This window comes from Crocodylus porosus, unplaced genomic scaffold (genome assembly GCF_001723895.1).
Source record: "Crocodylus porosus isolate Cpor-Errol unplaced genomic scaffold, CroPor_comp1, whole genome shotgun sequence".
NCBI lineage: Eukaryota > Metazoa > Chordata > Crocodylia > Crocodylidae > Crocodylus > Crocodylus porosus.
The window spans coordinates 98,890,811-98,905,977 of NW_017728947.1; the positions used below are offsets into that span (position 1 = coordinate 98,890,811).

The window sequence follows — 15,167 nt, forward strand, 5'->3', positions numbered from 1 at the left end:
ATAGATTATAGTGTCAATCAGGTACAGTTATGTATAGGAAGAGCTACCCGCTGCTTAATTTATAACTTTTAATTAAAAATTCACCTGATTTACAGGTGTTCAGTTGAAATGTTTTGCTACATTTCACAGTACTACAGTATGTACAGAAAGTATTTTGCCACAACAGTAGTTCTGTTAGGCAGTCTGCTGTAACACAAGTGAAAAGGGGTGCAAGAAGCATAATCTGCTGACCAAGGATAATTGTTTATTAAAGGAAGCAGAGATGTGTAGCTAAGCACTTCTTCTAGTGTCTTTAGGTTACTGGCCCACAGTTGCCTTCTAGCACCTAGAAAAGAGAATGGGATTGGGAGGCACAGGACACTTCTACCTTAAATCCTTTTGGTTGATTTGAATTCTCTTGCATCACATCAGGGATGGTTGATGGATATGCAGTAAGCACTTTGTCAATGAACCTTTAAGTCTTTTTAAAAAAAAATTTCCCCAAAGAAAATTATGGAAGCCAAAATTCTTTTTATCCTGTTTCGTGACCATAGGCACCTGAGGAGCGTTAGCCCACTCAGAAATGTAGGGAATTCATAAACACAGAAAATGCAGATTTGGGAACTGAGCCCTATTTGTCTTGCTTTATGGAAGTAATTAAACTTTGGGTACTTTGCTAAAATGACTAAAGTGCTATTTGACACCTGTTTTATTATTCATTAATTTTTGCTCCTGTAAATTTTTGCAGTCCCATGTCTATAATAAAATTGTGAAATGTGCAATAATACCAGATATGAAAGAGGGTCAGAAAATGGTGCTGCTGATTTCTGTGGTTGGGAATCTCACTGTCCATAGCTAGAAGATTTAACTTTTTTAACCAATAATAAAAAAAGGCTGAGCATCATTAAAAGTTACTTACATTTCACAGAGGTGGCACTGGAAACCTTTTCTGGTCCTTGTATCTTACTAGAAGCTGTTACAAGGGTAGCTGTGGAGTTCCTTGTGCTTTAGGGATCAGTGAAGTTTGCTACCTGCAGACTTCATTATTTAGGCAGGCAGCATGGTGCTTTTGAGTACAGGTTTCCCTCGCTTTATGTGGGTTCTGTATGTTCAAATTCACTCTTATGCAATGACCCTTTTTATACCAAAAAATCATTATATATGAGGCAAACTTACTCTTTTATGTGATCATTGTGGTGGAAGCCCACAGTCCGCTGCTTTGTGGGAGTGACCGACACTAAAATATAGTGTCCTATGTGGATCTGTGTTCCTCGCTCATTGTCTGCGATTGTGTGTTTCTGTAGTTGCCATCCCCATTATGATAGTGCCCTGTGCTTGTGTGTACTGTCTGCTGTTGGTGAGTACTGTACTAAAATTGCCTTGTAAAAGTGGTAGAAATGGGTCTGGGGATCAGTACAGTCCAGGTGTTGGAAGTGTCCCTATTTGTTACGTTTAAAGTGTGTTTCCTTTATGCAACTTCGAGTTATGCGCCTTTTTTCAGGAATGCACGTACAGCATAAAGCAGGGGTAGGCAAAATGCGGCCTGTGGGCCGGATGTGGCCTGCTAGGCCATGCTATCCAGCCTGCAGGGCTCCTAAAAATTTTAGAAAATTAATATTTATTTGCCCTTGGCTACCTGTCATGTCGCCCTTGATGGCTTGGCAAAACTCAGTAATCGGCCCTCCACCTGAAATAATTGTCCACCCCAGCATAAATTGAGGGAAACTCGTAATCATAGAAGTTGGGTAGGAAGGGACCTTGTAGATCTTCAAGTCCGACCCTTTGCCTGGGCTTAAATCAAGCCACCTCTTAAAGACCCCCAGGGTAGGAGCCAGCACCACATCCCTTGGAAGTTGGTTCCAGATCCTAGCCGCCCTGACAGAGTGAAGTAGTTCCTGGATGTCTAATCTAAACCTACTCTCCAACAACTTGTAGCTGTTATTCCTTGTTCTGCCAGGGGGCGCTCGGGGAAACAAGGTCTCTTCCAAACCCTTCTGGTCCCCGCTAGTGAGTTTATAGACAGTCACCAGGTCCCCCCTCAGCCTTCTCCTGTGAAGGCTGAACAGGGTCAGGTCCCGCAGTCTCTCCTCGTAGGGTCTGCCCTGTAGTCCCCAGATCATGCGGGTGGCCCTCCTCTGGACCCTCTCAATGTTGTCCACATCCCTCCTGAAATGGGGTGCACAGAACTGGAGACAGTACTCCAGCTGTGGCCTGACCAGTGTTGCATAGAGGTGGGCCTCCTTGGCCCTGCTTGAGATGCACCTGTGGGTGCATGACAAGGTCCGGTTGGCCTTGCCAACCGTGACCTTGCATTGTCAGCCCATGTTCATCTTGGAGTCAGTAATGACTTCAAGATCCCTTTCTGCCTTCATGCTCTCAGGAAGGGAGTTTCCCATCTTATAAGCATGCTGCTGGTTACTGCTGCCCAAGTGCAGCACCCTGCACTTGTCAGTATTGAGATGCATCCTGTTTTTGCTAGCCCACCCCTGTAACCTATCCAGGTCTTGCTGTAGTCTTTCCCTCCCTACTAGCGTGCTCACCTCACCCCAAATATTGGCATCATCAGCGAATTTAAACAGGTTGCTTTTCACCCCATCATCCAAATCGCTGATAAAGAAATTGAACAGCGCAGGCCCAAGGACAGAGCCCTGAGGGACTCCACTGCCTACTTCTCCCCAGGTCGACTATGACCTGTCCACCACCACCCTCTGAGTATGACCCTTCAGCCAATCTGCAATCCATCTGACTGTGTAGGCATCAATGCCACTGGGTAAACTGGACAGCTATCCTCGCAGCAGGTTTTTCCCTTCTGTGGTGGTTACATGGGCTGGGATCACCTTTGGGTGGTTTGAACACTTGAGAGATTCAAGTAAAAGATTAGAGGAGTTTGAGTTAGTGGAGTTTCTCCATTACTTTGTTCTAGGAGGGAAGAGCAGTGACATGGATGGAAGTTCTACCCGTGGACTGTGGGAGCGTCACCCACAGTGACCCTTGGCTGGTGCATTTAGGCTGCTTGCTGAGCGCTCACAAACATTGCATCTTTCTCAGCCTTGGAGAAAACTGTACCATAGATCTATCCATCAACTTCTTTTGAGTCAGGTGATGTCAACCTAGATGTAGACTCATAATGGTAAGCTAGGGTTGGAAGGGACCTCAGGAGGACATCTAGTCCAACCCCTTGTCCAAAGCAGGACCAGCCCCAAATAGATCATTCCAGCCAAAGCTTTGTCTTAGCTGGGTTTTGGGAACCTCCAAACTTCCACCACCTCTCTGGGCAGCCTGTTCCAGTGTTTTACTACCCTCCTAGTGAGAGAATTCTTCCTGATATCTGCCCTAGACCTCCCTTGCTGCAACTTGAGACTATTGCTCCTTGTTTTGTCATCTGCCATCACTGAGCACAGTCTAACTCCAATGTAGTTGCAGGGATTAGAATTTGCTTTAAAACTCGATCTCTGTTGTTGCAGAGACCTGATTCTAGTACCATCACAACTAGTATTTTGTTCGGATGTATGTAAAAGGTCTGTGTATAGATGCATCATGGTGAGGCTGTTTTAGGTGCTGGGGAGTTTGCAGAAACTGGTCCCTGGCACCTGTTGCACTTAAGATGCATCTTAAGTTACCTTGCCATATATCAGTACAATTAATGATGTTATGATAAAACAAGGAATAAGCCACAAAGATATTCCACAAAAAATGCATGCCATTAATCCTAGCGCACCATGAATTGAACATGGAGTCAGACTGCTTCCAGCTGCAGGGTGAGTCCCTGTGGCTAAAGCCCCATCAGCTGACAGGGCTCCCAGCTGCAGGAACTTGCTATGGTGCAGGGGGAGTCCAAGATTAGATCCCAGGTTCTCCCTGCACCAGCAATAAAATGTCATGGGATCTGATAAGGAAGAAGTTCACATGTGGCATGGCAGGAAGCATGATTGTGGGTATCCTACAGCAGATCCTGTTGGATCTTTACTTGTATATCTGCCAGGGGGCTGTGAGAACTGTGGATTTTGATTTTTAGGTTAGGGCTTTGATCCAGCTGTCACTGAAGTGGTGTAATTCTTACTGACTTTGAATCAGAAAAGACTCTGACACTGTTGGTGTGGAACCTCGTAGGGTGAAAATTCCTTCAAGGCAGAAGTTTGGTTCTCCACTATCTGCAGAAGGTCCTAGACCTGGATCTTAGTGGGTACGACGGGGGAAAACCTCTGTTTCCGGGTAGGTGGGTGCATGTGTGTGGAACGTTTTGTTTATTTTATTTTAAGGAGTTCATTTTAATCTAGTGTGAGTATGGCATGGTCAGCAGAGTAGTTGGCTGTTCATCTGTCGGTTCTCTGCTCTTCGCCCCTTCCTCCCCTCCCATTTCCTGCTATTCAGACACATGAGTTGAATCCTATGAATAGGACAGGGTGGGCAATTATTTTGCGCGGAGGGCCGCTTACTGAGTTTTGGCAAGACATTGGGGGCTGCGTGACGGGCAGCCAGGGGAAGAAAAATATTAATTTTCTAAAATTTTAGAGCCCCTGTGGGCTGGATAGAATGGCCTGGCAGGCTGCATCTGGCCCGTGGGCCCCATTTTGCCCACCCTTGGGGTAGGATCTGATAAGGCTTTGGGTTGGAGAAATTACTGATCTTCCCCATCTTGGGACCTTCTGTACTGACCTTGGCTACTCCAGTCTGGGGCTGGGGAGGATTGGCCCCAAAGAATTAAAATGATAAGGAGAAAAGGGGTGGCATCTTTCTGTAGCTTGTTGGCATAAAAATAAAAATTGTACCAAATGATGTTTGTATTCCTGTGGGCTTCGTTGTAACCTTTGCAGCAGGGGAGGGACAGGCATTCAAGGACTGACTTGGCCCATTTGGGATTTAAGGTCAGCTTAGCACCCCTGAAGCTTCTGCTGGGAACCTTCATCTTGCACTTCCCTTAAAGTGATCTTGCACAAGCCTGCTTTAGGGAACTGTGTTTTACCCAGCCAAAGAGGCTGAAGCTGTTGTGTGGGCTTCTAGTTTGTGCCTTCAGCTTGTGCTGCTGCTTTGTATGCTGAACATGCATGGCATTAAGGGTGAGGTTGCGGGGAGAGGAAGACGAGGTGCACAGCACTTGAAGTAGGAACAGACGGGGAGAGAACAGGAGAAGCAACAGCAAAATGCAAATGAGCATCATACACTTTTCAATTGCTTTGTGCAAGCGACAGCATGGAGGGGTGAAGCTGGTGTGCTGCAGTGATGTATCTCACCTTGGAGGCAGGTGGCAGTGTACTGTTTGGCAGGGGGAGACTGAGGATGGGCAGAGGGTGGGGGTTTGTGTAGTGATGCAGTCCCACCCTGGTTTCCTCTGCCCCCGCGTGCAGGGGAGCCCCAGAGTCATTCTCCTGTTGTACTCAGCCTTGGTGAGGCTGCAGCTGGAGTACTGCGTCCAGTTTTGGGCTCCACAATTCAAAAGGGATGTGGAGAAGCTTGAGAGAGTCCAGAGAAGAGCCACACGCATGATCAGAGGTCAGGAAAAGAGACCTTATGACTACAGGCTGAGAGCTATTGGGCTCTTCAGCCTGGAAAAGTGCAGACTCGGGGGACCTGATGGCCACCTATAAATTTATCAGAGGCGTTCACCAGGATCTGGGGGAACGACTGTTCACCAGAGCACCCCAAGGGATGATGAGGTCGAACGGTTATAAATTCCTGCAAGACCATTTCAGGCTGATCATAAAGAAGAATTTCTTTACTGTCTGAGCCCTCAAGGTCTGGAATAGTCTGCCATCGGAGGTGGTTCAAGCACCTACTCTGAACACCTTTAAGAAGAAAAGGGATGTTTATTTTGCAGAGTTTCTGTGACCCCAGCTGACTTCCTGTCCTTGGGGCAGGGAGCTGAACTCGATCTTCCGAGTTCCCTTCCAGCCCTAATGTCCATGAAATCTGTGAGTGCTCCTACCCCGCTCCAGCCACAGGCTGCCAGGTTTTTTTGGGACAGTGGTGGCAGTTCTTGGGTTTCCTCTAACTGCACCTGCTCCCTTCTGCCATGTCCTGGCCAGGAGCAGGTGCTGGAAGGAGGAACCTGCCCCCACCTCCCTGCTACTGCTGCCCCCATCTGACAGGCATGGGGGAGCCCCAGAGCCACTCCTGTTCTGCACCGGCTACAGGGAGTGGCAGTGTAGGGAGCCAGGCTCAGCTGGAGACAGCGGTGCTGCCATTCAGGTTCCGCCTTTAAGCACCTGCTTCTGGCCAGAGGGTGAGGGCAGGCAGGGAAACAGGCACTGGAGGAGGAACCTGCATGTTGTTGCCTCTGTCCATGGCTGAGTCTGGCTCCCCACAGCCCCTGGCCAGAGCCAAGTAGGAACTGCTCTGGGGCTTCCCCGTGCTTGCAGGGGTCAGCTGGGGACTGTGGCAGGTGGATCTCCACCCTCACATACTTGCTGTCTGCCCAGCTGTCCAGTGCCCCTGCTCTCTCGGGGCTCTAGCCATGTCTGTTCCCTCAGACTGGGGGGGAAGGGAGGTGTTGTGTTGCACTCCTTCTAGGTAATTTTTCATCTGCCCATGGCAAATGGCACCACAATACAGAAGCTGTGACTTTGAGATGCATCAGTTATGCTGGGAGTTCAGCAGCTGTGGCAGAGCCCCTCTAGGTCAAAGTCTGTCTGCATCCCCTCCAGTGCCTTCTGCTACCTCCCAGTAGCAGATCTGCTTGCTTTTCCCCAATATAGGCAAGTCCTTTCAGCTGCTCCTGTGACATTTGCTGGGGAGGGGGATGCCAGCCCCACATGCCCAGTTTCTCTTGCCATGTCCTGGCCAGGCAGTGAGGAGAGATGCCTTTAATGTGTACTGGAATGGGACCGAGGCACGTACTTCTTAGCTATGAGAGCCCCTGCCCACAAGAACAACTTCTGGGATAGATCAAGCAGTGCACCTGTCACAGATGTGTTCCCTCTCCTAGGATCGTCTTGTTCTGCTGAGGGTATGGGCTGCTGCTCACCTCTGACTGTGCCTTTTATGCCACACAGGCATGTATGGAGCACCTTCTTCTAGGCTGGGCATGGATTTGGATTAAGGATTCTGCATTGCCATTCTCCAGCCTTTAGGTGATGCATATGTTCTTTGTAGCTCACCAACTTATTCCCCCCCTTTGCCCCCAAGCTTAACAGGGCAGGAAGTGAATGGTTAAGGAGGAGACTGGCATGGAATGGCTGGATAGTGGGCTTGATTGAGGGAATGGGGTGGCTGATGCCAGAGAGCAGGGGAGGGGGAATGGAAATGGCCGAGGCATAGGGGGGCATGAGATTGGCCACTGCAGACTTGTGGGTGGTCGCCTCCTGCCTTCCCCGCCCCCACTGCTGACACTACTGTTGGCATCTGTGGATGGTCCCTGCTTGCCACCAACTACAAATAGTGCCTCCCTCCTCCCCCTCCCCCCCAGTCTTGGGAGGCACCAGCCATTCATGGGCAGAGGTGTGTAGTGAGGGATGTTTGGGCCTCCTCACTGCAGAAGGGATGTAGATGTATTGGAGAGAGCCCAGAAGAGTGCATTGAAAATGGTTAGGGAGCTGGGGAACCTGACTTGTGAGGAGAGGCTGAGGGACCTGGGCTTATTTAGACAGAAGAAGACTGAGGGGGGATTTGATAGCAGTCTTCAACTACCTGAAGGGTGGTTCAAAGAGGATGGAGCTAAACTGTCTTTAGTGGTGTCAGATGACAAAACAAGGAGCAATGGTCTCAAATTGCAACAAGGGGAGTTTAAGTTGGATATTAGGAAAAAACTTTCTCATGAGGAGGGGAGCAAAACATTGGAACAGGTTACCCCCAGGGGTTGTGGAATCTCAAGCCTTGGAGGTTTTTAAGACCTGACTAGGCAAAGCCTTGGCTGGGATAATTTAGTTGGGGATGGTCTTCCGTTGGGTAAGTGGTTGGACTAGGTGACCTTCTGAGGTCCCTTCCAACCTTCATTTTCTGTGATTCCATTTGAAAGAGGCTTCATCTCTGTCCCCACTAGCTCCATACTAGGCCTTGTCCTCTATTCACTCCCCAGTTCCCTGACCTTGTGCTGCTGCTCTCATTTCCATGGAAAGAAAGGCCATGGGACAAAAGCCAGGCTGTGTTTAACCAGCGGGGATAGGCAAACTAATGATACAGGTCCTTGAAATTGGTAACATACAGCTTGTACGTTTTGTAGCTGGGTTAATCCTTGCCAGGGAGCCAGTGTAGGAGCCTTGAGCTGTCCAAAAACATTTAATGAGGAGTTGAAATTGCCTAGGGGTGGCTCATGTCTTTTGAGGTTATGGAGAGTGGCTAAATTCCTAACCTTTGCCAGGTTAAGAACTGCAAAGTTAAGATGGGTGTCACCTCCATGACACCGTTGGAATATGGCTCCCACTGGAACTGGTAGTAGGTGATATGAATGATTAAGGGAGAAGCAAGGTTAAACTCCCCAGGGAGTGGTGGTTTTTCTGTCTCATAATGTCCGCAGACACCTTTCTGGAAGATGCTGTAGTTAGTTAATGGTTACTAGGCTCAATCCAAGAGTAACTGGCTGCAATTCCCTGGCCTGGTTGGACAAGTTGTCGGATTAGGGGTCTGTACAGGAGCGCATGTTACATGTGCTGTTTACAGTGCTGTAATTTAGAGCACTTTTTGTAGTACTATAAAGTTGCAGCACTCTTAAACTTGACAGAAGTGCAGTGGTTGCTCGATGGGGCGGGGGACTGGGGAAGGTCTCTGAGCTTCCTTGTGCTTTCCAGGCCAGGAGGCACTCTGTAACACTTCTCTGCTGGTCAGAAATTTGACCAGTGTACAGAAGTTATTTAAAGCACTGTAGGTTGCTGAAGTGTTATAAAATATAGTGCCTTGAAATTTAACACCTCATTTAAGAAGGGTTAATTTTAAAGTGTTGTACCCATTTTTAAAGTGCTGTAAAGCCATAGCCATACACTTCTGTTATGTCATAGCAATAAAATGCTTTAAATGGCAAAAAAAAAAAAAGCAACTTCTGTACATATGTGAGGGACCAAGTTAATGCCTCTTGCTATCAATGTCTGTGAGTGCTTTAAGTGGACACCAGGAAGGCCTAGGAGAATATGCCACTATATGTGTTCCTCAGGCTTGAATTTCAGCCCTTTGCTGGCTGCCTTGCAGATGCATAAAACTGAGTACACCTGTATTGCAAAATCTAGGGATTAGTGGAAGCAGATTGGCAGGGCTGTAACTGGTATGAGGAAATTGTGTACCTTCTTTCTGTGCTGGCTTTTGTAGGTTGTCAGAGGTGCAATGTGGGGCCACTGTCTTATAGGGATGATCAACAGCTTGGTGACTTTCATAGCAGTTGTCTGAAAGGGTGATGCCGTTCTACAAGATTAGGGTGGCTATTTGTGTATACATAAATATTGTGAAACTGGCCTGTAAGGGAGGTGGTGATTGTGGAGGGGAGAGCCTGGGTAAGGAAATGCATAGTAGAATGGAGCACTTCTATGAACCAGTGATTTTTAGGGTAGTCTCATACTCATTTTAGCTCCCTAATTTTGATTTACAGTTTTCACACTAGTTCTCAATCTCAAATATTTCAAGATGGCAAGATTATTTGCTTTGTCTTGTTTTTGTTTAAAGCTTAGCTCTTGTAATTCTAAATTCGGATGTTTTTACATCTATATATAATTACCATTCTCTTCCCCCCATCATTCTCCTGCAGAAGATGCTGTCTTTTCTTCTTACTCCCCTATTTTCTGCCTAGAAAGCATTGAAAAAGCACATTGCTCACACAGACATAGGTTTCAAGCATGCACAGTATTGAATGTTGCTGGAATTATGCTGTTACCCATTTCCTAAAGAGCTAGATAGTGTAAAGGAGATTTGGCTTAATTCCTCAACATTTTTCATGGCAAAACCTAGTGAAAGAAAAACTTCTTCATGTTAGTCTGGTAAGGTTTAGAGATGCCACAGACTAATGCTTCCAGATGCTTGGAAGTGCAAATAATCAGTGTCTGTCACATAAAATGAATGGCTCATAACTCATAACCTGCTGTTTTTAAAATAGTGCTAATGGGTTTTAAATTTAACGTTACTGAGAGCATACGTTGGGTTCGTCATCTCATATCAAGTTAAACAGAGGCAGTGGAATGAATGAATGAATGAATATAGTTGGCAATGGGTCAAAATACTGAAGTTCATAGTGTGCTTTGCCAAAGGTTTTGATCCTGCCTGACAACTGGAGGACCCTTCCTGGCCTGCAGCCAAGAAAGTTTTTTGGTACCAGTTAAATTGTCGTTTGTGCACGAAATGATGCGCAAAACCAGATGCACACTTGATTTCATGTGCTTAGTGCTCTTGGAAGGGTGCTTTCTTCACTGTAGCTTCTCATCCCTGACATCTTTTCCTGACTCATTCTCTTGTGTTGTTGCAGGCTGTGTCTTATTTGTAAATGGTTTGGGTTAGGGCATATTACACTGGCATGATTCATAAATGTGTTGAACTTTCAATTCTCTGTAAAGGTGGTGTAGTAGAAGTAGAACTGCTAAAGCCCATTGGTAACAAGATATGCAAGTTTCTTATAGTGTAGCGCTGCTGGTCCTGGTAATGGATCTAACTCTATGCTGACTCAACAAACCCAGGTTTCTCTGCCTCATCTTGCCCTCCCCTTCTTAGTATGTTTAGTTCTGGAAATGCTTTTGCAATATCTGAATTGCACTTGGCTAAAAAAACAGCAGGCTCTCTGGAATTCGTTGTACACAAGCTTATCTTAGTATTGGCGAGCATAACTTGATGGAAAAACGCTTCAAAGCCATGTGAAGCTGCAGTTCTTTAGTTAAAAATTTTTATGGTATGCAAGAGCAGTTCCTTAAAATGGTTGAGCACGGACTTGTTTCACGGGGGGGGCGGTGATGCAGAATGCTTACTTAGTGTAGGATAATTGGACAAATAGAGGGGCCAGATTCTGGCCTTGGCAAGCTGGTGTTACTGAGGTTGGACTCTGTGCTGCAAGGTGCAGAAATCCTCTGCTGCAAAGGAAGGCAGGTGTGAGACAGTGAATCTTGCAGCAAATCCCAGAGGGTTCAGCAGGCGCACAGCCTGCAATGATGTCGTGACCCAGTCCCACAGGGAAGCTCCCAGGGCATTGAGGAGCTCCTAGCCTTGCTGCCCAGTGATTGCTCCTTCCCTTCATTTAACCACAAGGTCGAAGAGACATAATTGAGTATGCTGAAGTAGAAATGTTAATTAACTTTTAATTTAGGCCTAACATATGCCTTTTTACAGGACACTTCCTGCATGAAAGAGGGCAAATATACTGCATCTGTCACATTGTATTAAGGGTGGTGTATAGAAGAAACAACCAGAGGCCTTGGGTCTAAAAGGAGGGTTTAACCTTGCAGCTGCTCTGTGTGGCTTGATTTTTGCTTCAGTGCTTACTGGAAAGACAACTTGATTTTGGTTTTAACTTGCTGTATCTCTGTTTTCTCTTAAGCCAAACTTGCAAGACGTTGTCAAGAGAGGGAGAACCTTGGCATGCTGGTCTGGTCACCTAATCAGAACCTGTCTGAGGCAAAATGTAAGTCTTTAAATTCTGACACCCCCCTCCCCCCATTCTTAAGTGATTTTTGAGAATGTGAAAATGCCTCTTTCAGCAGAGAGGGGTTGTCATATTTGGAAACAAATTTGGGAGTTTAGGGAAAAGTGTCTTGTACAGTGTTCTGTTCCTTGCTGGGCAGCTGCTCAGATCCCTCAATCCATGAGGGGTGGAGATGGAGGGGCGTGGAAAAGAGGCTGAAGGATTCCCCCTTCTCAGATGCATGTTTGAAGAACTGTATCTCTATCTGCAGGCTGCCATGATCTTTTTGTTTGTTGTAAGTGCTCTGGAAGTTGGCAGAAAGCTGAGACCAAAATGGAAAGCAGTTGGAAGGGAGGGTAGAAACTGGGGTAGTTCAATAGTGACCCGCTCCTGTCTCCCTAGCTACACAAAACAAAAATCATGGCCATAACTTGAAACCCTAAACATGAACAGTAGCTGTGCCTTAGAATCCCATGGGAGGGCAACTAAAATGAACTTGCTGGGAATGAGCTTTCAAATTCCCTTAAATTGGGGCTGAACTAGTGGTAGAGTAGCCTAGTTCCAGTTTGCTTCATAATAAAATACAATCTGTCAAATTTTACTATAGTTTTGAAACAGCAACTCTTATAAGGTGGCTCTGAGGGGAAGGGGGATGTAGTGGGGATGTCCTCTGCTGTGCCCTGAGCACAGGACCAGGAGTAAGAAATTTGAAAGATGCTGCTTCAGTCCCTGACACAGGTGCCCTCAGTAGAGGTCTTGACTACATTGGTTGACCTCTGTTTTCCTTGGATGTGCAGGACTGACGTACCTCAAGGCAGTTGAGAACTGGCTGCTGTTTGCTGAGCATGCAGTTGGGTAAAGGCGCTCCTCTAGACCAGTGGTCTCCAGAGTGGGGTACACCAGGGGTGTGCAAGATGATCCATTAGGATGCGGGAAGAAAATATTAAAACTTCTGTTTTTATATTTATTTTTTATCTAAAAAAAAAAAAAGAAATTAAGCTCTACTAATATTTAATATATGGATTGACGCTGGCGCCTTCACTCAGTCCATATGTCAAATAAATAAATATACATATATTGGGGGTGCATACTCAAATTTTTTACTAACGGGTGCACGATCAAAAAAGTTTGGAGACCACTGCTTTAGACAGTTTAGAGGACTGGCTGCATTCTGCAAGGCCTGAGTTCTGTCCTGTGACTTCACTATTGCAAAAGTCGCTTAACTGCTATCTTTCAGTTTGTCCATTTGTAAAAAGTTGATGCCTTGAGATTTCCAGATGAAGTGTTACTCCTTCTTCCTCTCCTGGTGATGGTGACCAACTGCAGCTTGCTGGATATTGGACGTGTTATTTCTATTTGTGGATTATACAAGCTTTCTCAGAGGGAAGAGTGCTGCTCCTTACGTGTACCTTTGGAAAAGTTTACACCTGGAAAACATTGACCTTTATTTGGTACTGTGTAAACTGATAAATGTTTACAGGCATCTGAGTTTGTAACTTGACGATTTTGCATTTTATTTTGGATGAGGAATTCTAGGTAGGTACAGGTGTATTTTAGCAACCATAAAAAATTGTGCCAGTGGCCAAGGCAAAGGATATATGCATATTCATTACCCCCAAAGGAATGACTGACTGCTTCTAACCCTTGCATCTTTGGAGCAGCATAAATCTAGGAATTTTCTCTCTTCACACTTTGTGTATGGGTGGGAGGAGGAATAACAGGTGGCGGCAATTGATACAAATTAGAAGTTATGAGTAGGAACCTGGGAGGGAAAATAGATTTGGGGGGCGGGGGGTGAGTGGAATTAATGGGTGGCTCCTATCAGAGTGAAAAGTAGTTTCTTTTATATTTTAAAGTTTTAGCAATGAAATAACACTATTAGATGGAGATGGCAAAACTGTTCTTAATTCAGGAAAGGTGAAATACATATTTCTGTTCCAAACTTAAGAAGCAGGCCAATGTGCTTTTTCACGTGAGCATGGCAAAGAACTCTTCAGCCAGTTACTCACCCAAGAAGATGCTAAAACAACATCTAATAGCAATAAACACATTTAAAACAGTAGGCCCAGATACCTTAGGACTCAGGAGTCCTGAAAGAGCTGGCTAGGAGATCTTTGGCCCACTATTGTTCCTTCCTACAAATCTTAGAACGGCAGAGAAATTGCAGAAGACTGGTGGAATGTTAAAATTGTGCCAATGTACAAATGAGAGCAAGTGTAATTATAAGATTGTCAGCCTGGCACCCACCATAGGCAAAACAGTAGGAAAACATACAGGCTTCAGTTAATGAACAACGAAAGGATAGAAATATAATTAGCACCAGTCACTGGATTTATGGAAAATATGTCTTGTCAAGCAACTGATTTTGTTCTTCGAGATTTGCAAATTTGGTTGATAAAGGTAACTACAGTAGACATAAGGAGAATGTCCTGGATGTGCTTTTATTACTGCATGGCATTGATTAAACAGGATAAAAAAGTTGGTACTGTATAGCGCACATGCAGAATGTATTAAGAGCTGTCTGTCTGTCTATTCTTACAGTAATTACCAATGAGCATCCTTAGTTAAAGTGGGTGTTGCCATTGGGCTTCTGCAAGGCCTGAATAAGCTTGATCTTTTCATTAATTATGGGGGGGGTTAATATTAAATTATGGCTAATAAAATGTACCTGGCATTGACGATTGACAGAACAGCAAATAGTGAGAGAGCAGTCTGAAATGCTTGATAACCTCATAACATTTAAAGACTCTTTTTTTTTTTAGGGCAGCCAAATGTAAATATGTATCAAGGAATAAGAGGTGCAGACCAAGCCTACAAATCGGGGACTGTATCATGAGAGAAATTAATCTGAGAAGGATTTGGGGGTCAAAGTGGAGAAGCAGCCTCACCTGAGTTCCCAAAACAGCGTTGTGGCCATGCTGCATACACTTGATCTGTCCCCTCTTTTACAGGAGCTATGAGAAATTGGAAAGGGGAGCAGGAAAGTGCCACAGGTTCAAGGATTGAAGAAATTGCCTTGCAGTCAGAGTTATCAAAAAGGCCTGAGAAATGACTTGATTAGTAGAGGAGTACCTTCAGGAGGAGGAAACACTGGGTACTAGAGGGCTGTCTTAATCTAAAGAAGAAATGTATAACAAGGAGCAATATCTAGAAACTGAAGCCAAATGGATTCAATTTAGAAAGAAGGCACATGCATTGAACAGTGTCATGGTTTAGCCAGTGGAATGAACTACCAAGGGAAAAGTAATAGATTCTCCATTTCTTGAAATTATTTACATTTAAGAATGAACACCTGAGGAGTTGGGCTAAAGCACAGGTTAGTGGCTCAGTACAGGAGTGAAATCTTAGGATCTGTGATATTTGAGGGGTTTGGATTAGTTTTTTATGGCCTTAAATGCAGTGTGTCCATACTAATGCAACAGCCTGGAGCCTGTGTGCCCTGTGGCTCTGCCCTGCCAACGGCACACCGCCCCAGTCCCAAACCCAGCCCACCCTGCACCCACTTTGGATGTGCCTGGGCTGGAGACCAGCTGGAACCCACACACCCAGCCCCACCCCGTGCCTGCTCTGGTTGCACACCCACACTGAACAATGCAGAAGCTGATGCTTGGTGCAGGGGAAAAGTGGCTCTTCCTCCTCCTTGCTGCTAGGCCCTTCTTGCTGCTGCCAC

The 15,167-nt window shown here is 45.8% G+C and overlaps 1 protein-coding gene across 1 annotated transcript in view; it reads left to right on the forward strand.

Moving 5' to 3' along the window:
- The first annotated feature begins 3,709 nt into the window (after positions 1–3,709).
- RCOR1 (REST corepressor 1) overlaps positions 3,710–15,167 on the forward strand; it is a 56,567-nt gene continuing 45,109 nt past the window's right edge. Inside the window, exons 1-2 of the mRNA XM_019551155.1 lie at positions 3,710–3,737; positions 11,414–11,497. Of these exons, the coding sequence (XP_019406700.1) occupies positions 3,710–3,737; positions 11,414–11,497 (112 nt within the window). The remainder of the gene's footprint in view (positions 3,738–11,413; positions 11,498–15,167) is intronic.